We start from the raw sequence: 14866 nt of genomic DNA on the forward strand, positions 1-14866 counted from the left end.
ACATATCGTGATAAAAGTTGAGGCACTCATAGGTTAAGAAGACAGAATTATGGTTTTCAGTTATACATACCATTCTCAGCTTTCAGTTCCTCCAGCTCTATAGAACTAAGGAGCAAGGCTCCCTTTTCATTCTCTAGCTCTGCCACTCTCTTCTGCAAAAAGGCAATACTCTCTTCAGTGACTACCTAAATTGTAGAAAGACAACAAATTTATAATGATCTCCAGTGAAAAACTCTCAAACTAATGCCAGATAATCTCCAGCATTTTTTGTGTTCTAAAAGTTCAGCCATGAAAATACTTTAAAAATAGCATCTACTCATTGCCTAAGTCATCAGTAAAGACTATTTTTTCTAGAAAGAAAAACTATTTCCTACAAACTTCTAGTTCATTGGTTTTTGAATTTAAAACCGAAGCCTGGATTACAAAGACAGAAATCCCAAGTCTTTTCGGGAAAGAACATTTTTGGGTCCACAAATAAATAACATCACAAAATTAGATTAATGCCACCTGAAAATAAGGCTGCTCTCTAGAAGGAGATTGAGCAGAAAGAGAAGCTCTCAAGGAAGAACAGAGGCAAAAGTAATATGTACCACTAAGAAAGGAAGAAGAGCCATAATTGTTTCTGTTTTTCTCTTGTGTTTCATTTATGCATATGTATTGTTTGCTTCTCCTAACGACAGGCAAATACCAAATTATGCCACATCTTTAGTTTTATGTCTTTTTATATATTTTTCTTTCCAAGGGGATTATTCTATATAATTTTTCAGAAAACTGTAGAACTTTTCAGCCTTGAGGGTCTTTAGAGCTCACTCAGCCCCAAACCTTCACTTCATGTTTAAATAAAAGAGATGAGTTTAAGGATTTTATGGCTTTTATCCTGAGGGAAGTTCTCAGTTTGCATTATACAGGGCAAGTAAAACACAGAAAAGCCACAGGTGTACCTGGCTTGTAGGATGAGGAGACAGACTTTGGGACAAACAACTGCCAGAACGTGAGGGGAGAAATCAGGCAGAAAAAATTTCAGCAAGGGGGAGCCCTAAATTCCATACATAAACTATGAACAATGAACTGTGCATTTGCAGGGCTGACTTGAAGCAGTCCAGCTAAGACAAAAATAATTCAAACGAGTTTTGAGTGGCTGCCTACCACAGGCCAGAGTTTGTGGTTTGAGTCCAAAATACTGGCTGATAAAAAGTAATCAAAACTCTTCAGAATTTAAAAATAACAGAAGAGAGTCTTGAGAACAAAACATTCACAATATTCAGGGTTCAATACAAAATCACTTATCACACAAAGAAACAGGAAAAAGTGACCAATTCTCAGAACAAACAAATATAATCAACAGAGACCAAGTACAAAATGATGCAAATTTGGGGACTAGCAACCAATGATTTTAAAGATACTATTATAACTATCTCAGGACATAAAGAAAAATATGCTTCTAATGAATGAAAAATAAGAAGTCTTAGTAGAGACTTCCAAAAAAAGACAAAGGTCAAAATGGGCAAAAAATTACTTGAAGAAACAATGGCCCAAATGTCCCCAAACATAAACCTATACATGTAAGAAACGTAACAAAAGCTAGGGAAGAAAATTACAAAGAAAACCACAACTAAGTACCTCACAAACAAGGATAAGAAGAAAAGTCTTAATGTTAAAAGTGTGATCTGGGGTCTCTGACTTTTGTTAATATAATACATACAGCACTTATAATATAGAGTAGCACAAGGGCTTATGATTACAAGGTTTCTACATTTTAAGTGGAGTTGAACAGTATTAACTCTAAGAAGACTGAATGGTTAAGGATGTCTATTGTAAACAAGATATATCATGTTAACACTAGTCAAAAGAAAAATAGAGTAGTTATATTAATATCAGACAAAAGTACATCTCAGAGCAAAGAATGTCACCAAGGGATAAAGAAGGTCATTTCATAATGATAAATGAGTCACAATAAAAAAAGACATAAAAATCATATTTACAGAGAACAAACTGATGGGAGGAGAGCTTGGGGGGCTGGGTGGAAAAGGTGGAGAGATTAAGAAGTACAAATTGGCAGTTACAAAATAGTCACAGGGATGTAAAGTACAGCATAGGGAATATAGTCAATAATATTGTAATAACTATCTATGGTGCCAGGGGTATTAGACTTAATGAGGGGGGTGTCACTTCACAAAGTATACAAATGTCTAACTACTATGCTATACGCCTGAAACTAACATTGAATGTCAACTATAATTGAAAAAAAATTTAAAACAAAACAAAAAGATATAAAAATCCTAAATGTTTAAATCCCCAATAACACAGCTTGAAAATACATGATGCAAACACTGACAGAACTATAAAGAGAAATAGATAAATCCACAACTATAATCTGAGATTTCAGTATTCATCTTAATAACTGAGAGAACAGGTAGGCAAAAAAGCAGCAAGGATATAGTACACTTGAATAACACTATCAACCAACCTACATGATTGACATTTAAAGAACACTCCAACCAACCAGAGCAGACTACACATTATTTTCAAGTACATATGGGACATTTACCAAAATAGACAATATTCTGGGCCATAAGTCCAATCAATTCTAAAACATTCAAGTCATATAAAATAGGTACTCTAAAATTAAAGTAAAAATCAGAAAGACCTCTAGACATATTGCCTACAAATATTTGGAAACTTAATAACCCAGAGGGCAAAAAAGAAATCAAAAGGTATATTTGTACTGTGAACTGAGTGAAAATGAAAACACAACAGAGTATGTGGGATGCTGCTAAAGCAGATTTTAGGGGGGAAATTATAGTACAAAATGTCTATATTAGAAATAAGAAAGGTCTCAAACTAATGGCCTCAGATAACACCTTAAGAAACTAAGAAGAAATCAAATCCAAAGTAAGTAGAAAATGACAGAGAATCAATAGAACTAAAGCTGTTTTTTTGAGATGAGTAAAGTTGGTAAACCTCTGGGTAGTCTAACCTGTATAAGAAAGAAAACACAAATTACCAATATCAGGAATGGGAGAGGTGACATCACTACAAACTCTACTGATATCGAAAAGATAATTAGGGACTATTATAAATAACTTTATGCCTATAAATTTGAGACTTTAGATAAAATGGACAAATTCCCTACAAGATATAAAACACTAACGCTCACTGAAGAACAAATGGATAACCTGAATAGCCACATAGCTACTAACCAAATAGAATTTGTACAAAAATATGCTCCCACAAAGGAAACTCCAGGACTAGTTGGCTTCACTGGTGAATTTTCACAAAAAATTTAAGAAAGAAATAATATTAAGTATACACAGAACCTTTAAAAAAACTAAAGAGAAAGGAATACTTCCCAATTCATTCCAAAAGGTCAGCATTATTCATATAGCAAAACCAGAGAAAGATATTACAGAAAACTACAAGCAAACAAATATTCTTCACGAACATAAACACAAAATTTTAAAACAAAATTTTAGCAGATTGAATCCAACAAAAAAGAAGGATAATTATTACCAAGAGAGGTTTATCCCTGCAACTCTCATGCACTGCTGGTGGGAATGTAAATGGTACAACCACTTTGAAAACAGTCCAGCAGTGTTTTAAAACCTCCCAAATACCTCCCATATGATCCAGGCATTCCACTTCTAGGCATTTACCAAGAATAAAGAAAGCATAGCCCGGCCGGGCGTGGCTCAGCGGTTGAGCATTGACCTAGGATCCAGGCAACTGGGGTTCGATTCCCGGTCAGGGCACATGCCCGGGTTGCGGGCTCAATCCCCAGTCGGGGGCGTGCAGGAGGCAGCTGATCAATGACTCTCACATCATTGATGTTTCTATCTCTCTCTCTCCCACTCATTTCCTCTCTCTGAAATCAATAAAGATATATATTTAAAAAAAGAAAAAAAGAAAGCATAGGTTCAAACAAAGATTTGTAAAAGAACATTCATAGGAGCTTTATTTGTAATAGCCAAAAACTGTTAACCACCCAAATTTGTCCAACAATAAATGGATAAACAAATTGTGGTATGTACAATATCCTCTATAATACAAAGGAATGAATTACTGCTACACATATAATAGGATAAGTCTCAAAATAAGTATGCTGAACAAAAGAAGCCAGAAAAAAATAAAGAGTACATACAATTTATATAAAATCCTGAAAAACACAGACTAATCTATAATGAAAGAAAGAAGATCAGTGGTTTCCTGGGTAGGGGGAGATGTGAGAAAGAAATTAAAAGGGGGCATGGTAATGAACATGTTCATGTTCTTGATAGTGGTGATGATTTAATGCATATGCCAAAATTTATCAAATTGTACATTTTTAAAGTGTGCATATTACTGTATGTCAATTATAAGGTCAGCATTATTCATATAGCAAAACCAGAGAAAGATATTACAGAAAACTACAAGCAAACTAATATTCTTCATGAACATAAACATAAAATTTTAAAACAAAATTTTAGCAGATTGAATCCAACAAAAAAGGATAAACCTCTATTCAAGCTGTTTAAAAGGAAAATAAGTCAATAGATAAATGAAAATAAAACACAAAAAACTTCAAATTATCAAAGAAATTATAGCCCAATCATGCAAAAGAAAAATGCAGTATGTTCATAAAATGGAATACTTTTCAGCAATATAAAAGAATAAATTATAATATATGGAATAAAGATGAATCTCAAAATATGCTAAGTGAAAGAAGCTTTACACAAAAGAGCACGCATGTGTGGTTACATTAATATGATGTTGTAAAACAGGCATAATTAATCTACGGTGAAAAAACAGAACACTTGTTGTCTCTTGAGAGGAAGGGTAGGACTGACTACAAAAGGGTATGAGTGGAAACCCATATAATTTTATTAACCGATGTAATCCCAATAAATAAAAAGGGTATGAGGATACAATCTGGGGTGATGGTAATAATATATCTTGATAAGGATGTGGATAACAGGTATACGCATTTAACAAAATTCAATGAATGGTACTTTCATATTTTGTAAATCCTCCAAAGAACTATAAACATACATTAAAAGCTAGTCAGTGACATGCATGCTGAAATACTTAGAGAAAAATGTACACAACTTACTGTGAAATGTATAAAAAATTAAAATGAATTGATGGATGGATAAATGGATATTTGGTAAAGCAAATATAGTAAAATGTTAGTGATAGAATCTATATGGTGGGCATACTCATGTTCTCTCAATTTTTTTGAATTGTTGAAAATGTCTTAACAAAACATTGAAAGAAAAAGTTGAGAATGAGCCTGGCTGGGCGTGGCTCAGTGGTTAAGCATCGACCTAGGATCCAGGCGATCAGGGTTCGATTCCTGGTCAGGGCACATGCCCGGGTTGCGGGCTGCAGCCGATCAATGACTCTCTCATCATTGATGTTTCTAGCTCTCTCTCTCCCTCTCCTTTCCTCTCTCTGAAATCAATAAAGATATATTAAAAAAAGAAAAAAAAGAAAAAGTTGAGAATGAAAGAAGAGATTGGAAAGCTTAGACGCTAAAAACCAGGAAGCAAAAGTTTTTATCAAATTAACTCTCCTTGTTCTAATATTCATGCTCAATTAGCAGCCTTCTGGTAATTACAATCTAGCCTCCCAGAGATTTTTACAGAAGGAAGAAAGAATACATTGGACAATCAATAGCCACTTGGTAATTAAATGTTTAATTGTTAATTAATTAATGGGAGCATTATGATTTCTATAATAAACTTATAAATTTGGTTAGGCCAAAATGTATACACTAAACTTGATCAAATCTCAGCCTTCCAAAAAACAAAATTGCCTTCTCAACTGAGAAAACTGATTATAAGATAAAAAAATGATTCGTCTCCAATCGGATTTCTAAGACCTTAGAATCAGAAAGGTTCCTGAGGTCATGGTGCTTGTTATTCACTTTTTCCTCATTATTCATTGCAGATACACTAAATTAATGTCTTTCCTGATTCCTTCAAAAAAAGCATTTTATCAGGCATAAAAGACAGAAGGCTTATACTGCTTTCTGGAATAAATTCTCATTAGAATACCCAAAGACAAATAGACCATATTCATAAGAAGTGTACATTTAATTACCTGTGCACCCTCATTATAAATATCTGGGAAAGAAGTCTGAGTTGCTGTTTCATCATTCTGCAAGCTTGGTTTATTTAGAAATTGGCTCATTTCCTTGGATTTTTGCTCAAGCTGATCTAAGGAAAAGAAAGTAAATAGAAATGATCTCTGCCTCAAGTCTGAAATTGAGTGAGTTATTATTTTCTAGGGATACATTATATGCTGTTTACTCTAGGTTAGTTATCTTAATTAAAATGCTGCCTATGACAACATTTTTTTAACTGTTTAAATGTTCTCAAGGACTAAAAGTCATCCTCAGTAAGCCCCTTGCTACAAGCCTAGGCATTTTTAAAAATATCATTTTTCCTTTCCTTTTTGAAAATGCCTTTAAGGGTGTGTTTTTTTTAGTGTCTTCACTCTTCACTAAATGTTGTTATAAATCCCAAGATTTTATAACACAGTTTTAAATATGGACATGGTCCACTTAAAAGGATGGTGTGCTTATAACTCACTGTTCCCATGGTATGCACCTCCAGGCTGTCTGGTTAATAGTCAGTTCTTCAATACAGATCTTCAACTTAATTCTTTCTAAAATCTTCCCTTTACATATATGCCAATCTATTAGAATTAAACTAAATTAGAGGCATCTATTACTTTAATAACATGTTTTAAAAAAATAAGTTTTCTTTAAACATTCATAAAGGATAAAAGTTTTCTTTAAAAAGAAGTTTTCAATGATAAGAAAAGCATTCAGATTCATGTTTAGAAGTAAAAATGACTCCATGCAATTCAGTTTCCCTACCTATGCACCTAGATCTGGCTTGAATTATCCACAAATTAATTAAAATCCTACTCATTTTAGTCTCTGAACCCTTCAGACCCCAGTCATGTTTTACATAGCATTCTTTTAAATATCTGACACATCATTATCAATAGTTTTTAGTACTGTAATGATAATTATAGTATTAAGCAAGATTATAACTTCAGTCAGAGACAGGAGAAACGCAATAAAGAGTTCAGAAGAGATGCCTTTCTTAATCCTTCTACTGATTCAATTGTTTTGAGCAAATGGTGCCAACAGATCCCTAAAATTCTGAAGTAGGAGCACTCAAGTACTGGACAAGTGGGCTTCAAAAGGAATCAAACACTGACCTTGCAGCTGCTGAATGGCCTGGGCTGAATGAAGCGCCTGCTCACTCTTATCTTGGAGAAGCTTTGAATTTTCATCCTTTAGAGCATCACAAGCAGAGTGCAGTTCCTGCTCAGCCTTTTGAAGACTCAAAATGTGGCAGGTCTTTTCTTCCATTTCTGTTTTGTGTTTCTGCTCCAAAGCACTGTACCGGGACTGAAGTTCAGCCTGAGCTTGACCTGCTTGCTCAAGCTGTTCCAGTAGATGATGCATTTCTTCCTGCAGGTTATGGAAGGATAATTTTCTCTCTGCCACTTCAAGTTCCATCTTTTCCATTAGAATCTTGAACTCCTGTCTTTCTGTTTCCACAGTGTTTCTTAAAGTATTATGCTCAGTTTCTATCTGCTGTAACTGCTGAGAGAGCATCTAAGAAAAAAAGACAAAGCCTTATGAACCATAATTCATTCTTTCATTTCAATAAGCATAAGGAAGTGCCTTTTCTAGATGAAACATGAGGCTAGACAGCACCAAACCTACAATTGCGTGACTCGATTTTTGCTTCTTAATGGTTTTGACAGTTGCTATTTATTTGTGCCATTAATTATATATATTTATTTGTGTCATTATATATATATATTTTTTAATCTTCATCCAAGGATATTTTTTCCATTGAGAGAGAGAGAAACATTGATGTGAGAGAAACACTGACTGGTTGTCTTCTGCACAGGCCGCGTCTGGGGCGGGGGATTGAGCCTGCAACCAAGGTACATGCCCTTGGCCAGTACTGAACCCGGGACCCTTCAATCCGAGGCACGATGTTCTAACCACTGAGAAAAACCAGTTAGAGCTGTCATTATCTTTTAATTTCTGTCTCTCCCAATACAAAGTAAGTTCAATATGAAAAGGGACTGTGTTTTATCATCATTGCTCTCCAGCACATAGCATAGTATATGGTATTCTGAGTACATGGTACTCAATAAGTACTGAATAAATGAATGAATGAATGAATGAATGAATGAATGAATGAATGAATGAATAAATTCAGTCTGTGCCCTCAAGGAACTCAGAGTTCAGTGGGAGAGTCACAATTAAACAGATCATTATAATGCAAAATGAGAGAGACCATGAAAGAGATACTTTTAAGGTATTAAAAGGAACAGAGGAGGGAAATTTACCAAAAGTCACATATATGTAACCATTTATAAAGTACTTATCTAGTAAGTGGCATAACTGGGATTTGAACCTGATTATCTCATAATAGCCAGAGAGGGGGGTCAGGGTATAGCTTTTATTAGGTTTGGAGATAAGGGCACAAGTTTCAATACAAGTAAGTTAAAAATTAAGAAGAAAGGAGATGCCTGACTTTCTCCAGCATCAAGCTGAACCCAGGTAAACAAGCAGAAAATGCAAACTGTGGCACCAATTCCACATTACAATGTGGCTTTTTAAATGTGATAGGGCAGGGACACAGGGAATCCACTGGCTGGTAAAAAAATAACCCAAATAGTCAAACACGGGTCTATAACAGACAAGCAAAGGAGAGAGGCCTAAAAAGAACATTACTACTATGCCCAGCCAGAGTGGCTCAGTGGATGAGCACTGTCCTAGGATCCAGGCGATTGCAGTTTGATTACCAGTCAGGGCACATGCCCGGGTTGCGGGCTCAATTCCCAGTGAGGGAGGCATGCAGGAGGCAACCAGTCAATGACTCTCTCTCATTGATGTTTCTCTCTCTCTCTCCCTCTCCCTTCCTATCTCTGAAATCAATAAAGATTTTTTTAAAAAAAAACAATACTAGAGGAACAAACTGAAAGGATCAAGGGACTTCAATGAGAAGGAAGGTCAGGACAGTCTAAGAAAGGTAACAATAAGGTGGGTAACAGTCAGGGAATGGAATACTTGAGTTTGAGATCTTAGAACATAAGCATCCTTGATCACCTTTAGGTTCTAGGGAATATTGCATGGTGCGATTATTTCAATCCAACAGAAGGTCACTGGTGAAAACAAGCAAAGAAGGGACAGTACATAAAGCACAAGAACCATTCAAGACAGCAGAGAGGTAAAATGATAGAAAAGAAACTCACCAGAGGAAAATATTATATTCTAGAGAAAGTAGGACCCTAGATCTAAAAATCACAAAGGAAAAGAGCAGCAATGAAAGATGTGAAATGTAAGCTCAGAGCGGAGGGGAGAGAGGGGACTGGACGAAAGAAGGGGAAGAGATTAGCAGAAGAACATATATATGTACAACCCAAAGATACATACAACAGTGTGGTGATGGCCAAAGAGAAGGGGTGGCGCAGGCTGGATGGAGGTGGACAACAGGGGAGGGAAGTGGGGATATCTGTAATAGTGTCAACAATAAAAATAAAATAAATTATAGGTAAATACTTTAAAAAAATTTTAAAAAGAGAAAGATGTTAAATATAAGCTTCACGAGGGCAGAAACTGTACTGTACCTATTTTGTATACAATGCGTCACCACCATAGGGAATTTATTCATAGAATGAATACATGCCATCAATTCTCTGAAAATGTGTAACAAAATCTTAACCTTGCTGCCTGGCAAACTAAAGTAGAAATGAGCACTCCCAAGGCAGGCAGTAAAGATCACAGGGCAATACCTGGTTTCTCTGTTCGGCAGCAGTCAGCTCCTGCTGCAGCAAGTCCACGACCTGGGCACGGCCCAACAAGGCTTCTTCATGCTCTTCAAGCTTCCTCTGCAGCACCCTCAATTTCTGAGAAGAAAATGTTTTAGACGTAATGTGCTAACAAATGAGCACTATTATCTGCTCACCTTTCAAAATGTCATGTAGACCTATGCACTTAAGATTTTTGGATGTCAAGGATGACAGATTAAAGAGTGGGACACCAGCATGCCATGCTCCCCAACCAGCAGCAAGAAAGAATCACCAAAAATGTCTCCTCAGAGCACTGACAACCACCAAACTGAGACACAAGCAAAGCTCTGAATTAAAGAGCGTTTTTAATAATTAAAGAAAATGACACATATCCACTTTAAAAATTATATAGTCAATGTCCTGTACCTAAATACCATAGGTACATGAATATCTCACTCACCAAAGAGAACACTCTCTGCAGGCAAGAACCATTTCTCTTCTAGTGTCATGCATGCGGCATGCACTCAATAAACATTTGTTGAGTAAATAAGTCTATGATACATGTAAACATTAATATTCTACTTTTAAAAGTGTTGTATCCTGAAACCTTATTTAGTGGTGTATTCTGAAGGATTGCTTAGAATTTGGAAGAGGTTTTCATTGAAAACGATTAAATGGATCAATCATGAAAGACCACTGGAGTGCCTTTAGGTAACACAGAGCACTACACACTAAACAGAAACAAATACCTTTGAGTTAGTAGATGACTCAAAAGCAATAAAGCCAATTTTCAAAATAGACTCAATAAATTTTTTTTAAATATATTGATTTGATAAAAGACTCAAGGCTTCAAAATCAATCCTTTCTGTCTCTAATTTTTGAAAGTTTAAAACTGGCTTCATTGATTTGAAGCTTTGGATGAGGTTTTTAATGCACAAAGACAGTAGCTTATGATCAGCAAACCAAAGAGAAACCAATTTCTGACTACCACATACATATGCCGATTAAACTCAGCTTTTGCGTACCAACAACCTGGTTAAAGAGGCAAGGTAAGGATAAAAAACAAAACAAAAAAACCTCAATATGCAACAGAAGACAAGAACACCAAAAAGAAGCCAACAAGGAGCACGCTAACACCATGTGAAGAGCAGTGGGTAAAGTGAAAAAGTGGCTGTGACAATTTAATTAAATGTGAACTAAAATGACATTCTACTAAGTTTTAGCAACACACCTGTTGCATCTCTGTTTCCACATCTGCCTGGGTTACTAATTGAAGAAGCTCATCTTCATGAAGACGAACTTGTGTTTCAAAGCGGGCATCTTTCTCTCGGACCACCTGTTGCATGGAACTCAACTAAAGACACACACCAGAGAAACTATACAAGTTACACTCCCCAAATATCACAAACAAAACTCACAGGCTATTCTCCAAAGATAGACACTGAGAACTGGTAGATAATAGGTTTTTCAAATTAAATTTTGAATGTCAAAGTTGATAATGTTGGAAGAAAGGCAGGCCTGACAGTAACTTCCAAATGTGAAAGAAAGCCTATTATCAAAATCAGAAGTCAGCCTTAATATAAATTTTGATAGAAAGTTATATTCGCATGGTTGCTAAAAATGTTTAAATATACAATAAGTATATGCTTTTAAGTTTTAAGGAGATTAGAATATCAAACATACAAAGTGAAGTTAGATTTCTGTTAAGCCCTAGACACTTCTTTCATTATCACACACATGATCAAAAACTTTCAATGAGATTCTCATAAGTCAAACTTCAAACTAATGGATCTTTTATTCAGGATTCTCTGCAATGGAAAATACAAATCTTTCTTTCTAGGCTTCTACCAAAGAACTTTGTGTATTTTCCAACCCACATCACCTTCCCAGATAATTATCTTCAGCTGTCAGTATTTGAAGGCTTCTAGGCCACCCTTACTTGTAACTGGCTCTTAACAGAATGAAATGGAAATATACTGACTGACTGTGAGCTGCTCAGTATCAATGCTGTTTTGTTTTGAGGTTTTGTGTGTGTGTCAGTGTGTTTGTGCACAGGCATGCATTGTGTGCCTGCCTATTCATTTCATTAAGATCTCTGGTTGAGCATGCCCACCTGCTCTTAGGATGTCCATTTTGCATTGGTCCTTAACTATTGCTGATTTCTCAATTTGTAACACCCTGAATTTCCTTCTGGGTAGGACAGAAATCTTCAAAATTTTTGTGATTATCCAAATTCTGATACCACTCTAACTTGGAATCCTGTTTAAAGTGTTTAGGCACTGGAGTCCTTCATTAGCCAAACATATCTACACATTCTTTCCCATAAATATACTATATTCTTTTTCCTCTCTGGACTTTGCTCACACCACTCTCCACAAATGGAATACCTTCCCCCACCTTGTCTAGGATACTACCTATCCATCACAATTTTGCCTAAATATTAACTTCTCCATGTAATCTTCCTTGGTTGTCACACTCAAAGTAACCACTTTCACCTCTCAAAATACTTCCAGCCTATGTTGCTGTTGCTCTGCACTTACTTGGAATGACTTGCATTATGATGCATCTATTAATTTGTTTACATATCTTGGCTTTCCATGTTTTAAGCCATTTGTGTGTAAATTTGTATTTTGTATATTCTATCCTAAATTGCATATAGTGCTTGTATATAAAAAGGACACAATAAAAGCTAATAGATAAAAGTAAGGATTTCAGGATATATAATTTTAACTGTATACACAGCAGATCATCCACAGACAGAAGGCACCACTAATACTGCAAGTTATCAATAAAGTAAACACCTGATGCAAAGACACTTTAGGAAAAAAAGGAATGTGTAATGAGTCAAAAGCATTCCCAAAGGAAAAATATGGGGGTAGGTGGTAAAACTGGAAATTTAGAACAATAATCAAAGAGAAAGAGTTGAGGACACCAGTCCAAACAGTCTGATCCTGATAGAAGAAAAAAATATGACGAATGTCACATACTAGTGTCATGTAATATTAAATCACATAACCTACACCACTTTCTCATTACATACTCTCTAAGTAATCTTCTGATTATAATTTAACCTCCCACTAAGACTTTTATAAGGAAAGAATGGACCTAATCATTTGCATTTCTTTTAATTTATCAGTCTCTTTTGAACTTAGCATGAGTTCATTCCTAAGAGGCTGAATCTCTGCGTGCCATTAAAATCAAATATCTGGGCCTGTAGAACTAAGAAGCAGACATCAATTAGGCTATAGCAAATCCATCAAATTCAATTAGGCTACTGTAATTCTTCTACTATCACATCCTTTTAATATCTAGTGTAACACTCTAGCTTTATACTTTCATCAACTAAGATTTTAAAAGTGACTGTCTGAATTGACTTGTCATGTACTAACCCATTAGATTTTCATGATTCTTTATTCTAATGATTAAAAGGTACCTTCCACCATACCTGAGCAGCTTGCTCTGCCTGTGTATGGCTGAGCTGGGCTTGCAAAGTGCCAATGAGTTCTTCCTTCTCTTGGAGCTGTTGCTTCATCACTAAAAATTCTTCCATCTCTGTTGAACTCTTATCAAACTGAAGACACAGAAGGAAAAAAATATTTATTTAATCAAAAGAATTAGCACTCTTAATTCTTTCACTTCCCTTTCTCATTTTCCCTAAATACCTATTAATATCCTTCTAATTTCCACTTAACACAAAAGGAAATTGCATGTACTGCAGTTTTTAAAAGAATAATTATCAAACTATTTTTCAGAGGAAGATAGAAGCAATAACAGCATTTTTAAAATGTCTCTCACACACAAAAATAAAATGTCTCTTACATAGAAGTAGACAGTATGACTAACTAGCAAAACTAAAAACCCACAGATAATATTTACAATAAAACTAGGAAGGTAGCCCAGCCAGTGTGGCTCAGTGGAATGCACCAAAAGCTCAGAAGTTCGATTCCTAGTCAGGGCATATGCTTGGGTTTCGGGCTTAATCCCCAGTGGGGGCCCTGTAGGAGGTAGCTGATTGATTTTATCTCTCATCAATGTTTCTATCTCTCTCCCCTTCTCCTTTCTTCTCTCTAAAATCAATAAAAACATATTTTAAAAAAAACAGCTAGGAAGGTAGCCCCACAAACCCCCAAATACAAGCAGTTAGGGACAATCCACCAAAAGGCGTAAGATCTGCATGGAATCAGAGTCTGTGAGAGGAAGCAAAAAAAGAAACATCTGATAGCCCTGAGAACAAGAAAACCCCAAAAGAGCCAATAAGTACTTACTGGAAAACACAGTTGTCCAATCTTTTTTTTTATTATTTAAATATGCCATTATAGATTTCAGAGAGAGAAAGAGAGATAGAAACATCAGTGATGAGAGATCCATTGATCAGCTGCCTCCTGCACGCCCCCTCCTGGGGATTGAGTCCAAAACCCAGGCATGTGCCCTGCCTGGGAATCAAACCAAGATCTCCTGTATCATAGGTCGATGCTCAACCGCTGAGCCACGCCGGCTGGGCAGCAGTTGTCCAATCTTAACAGCAGCTTAAATTGGCAGGACTTGCCCATTCTCTAATACTGAGTAAATGCAAGGGGTCCACAGTAAGAAGGACTAACAGACTAGAACAACCTAGCTCCCCTGAACTCTCAAAACTGACTTAGCTGGGCTGCCTTCCAACACACAGACCTGCACTAAGAAGAATGTCTAGAAATGAAATAAAAATTGAGCAGAGTAGGGGCTACCATAACAGAACAAAAAGAAGATCTATACATGTACTATAGAACTCATTATCAACTAGCCAAATATGACTACAAAAGGCTTCAAATATGCCCAGTGTGAATGAGGAATTTAATTATTAACATTTAATTTTAATTAATTTAAATTTAAAACTGAAGAAATATAAAATTTTTCCAATAAATACAACTATGTTTTGGTATGACTACATTTCACTTTACTGCATTATGTAAGATACTGTTGAATTGTCTTGCAAGTACTAAGTGTGCATGCTGTTCCCAGTTACAATAAACATATCTCTTATCTAGTCAGTGCCAATGGATTGATTCAGGTTGAATGATAT

General features: G+C 35.7%; 1 protein-coding gene across 5 annotated transcripts in view; it reads right to left on the reverse strand.

The window, feature by feature from the left end:
• GOLGB1 (golgin B1) overlaps nucleotides 1–14866 on the reverse strand; it is a 60362-nt gene that overhangs the window by 31233 nt on the left and 14263 nt on the right. For 3 of the 5 annotated variants that reach the window (XM_016199917.2, XM_016199914.2, XM_016199915.2), the window contains 6 exons: nucleotides 13253–13378; nucleotides 11039–11161; nucleotides 9811–9924; nucleotides 7210–7612; nucleotides 6079–6194; nucleotides 71–185 (listed from right to left, as the gene is read on the reverse strand). In XM_016199917.2, coding sequence (XP_016055403.2) covers nucleotides 71–185; nucleotides 6079–6194; nucleotides 7210–7612; nucleotides 9811–9924; nucleotides 11039–11161; nucleotides 13253–13378 — 997 coding nt within the window. The remainder of the gene's footprint in view (nucleotides 1–70; nucleotides 186–6078; nucleotides 6195–7209; nucleotides 7613–9810; nucleotides 9925–11038; nucleotides 11162–13252; nucleotides 13379–14866) is intronic. The other 2 variants (XM_016199918.2, XM_016199919.2) reach the window with 2 other exon arrangements.

The sequence above is a fragment of the Miniopterus natalensis genome, chromosome 6 (assembly GCF_054644295.1).
Source record: "Miniopterus natalensis isolate mMinNat1 chromosome 6, mMinNat1.hap1, whole genome shotgun sequence".
In the NCBI taxonomy this organism is placed as follows: domain Eukaryota; kingdom Metazoa; phylum Chordata; class Mammalia; order Chiroptera; family Miniopteridae; genus Miniopterus; species Miniopterus natalensis.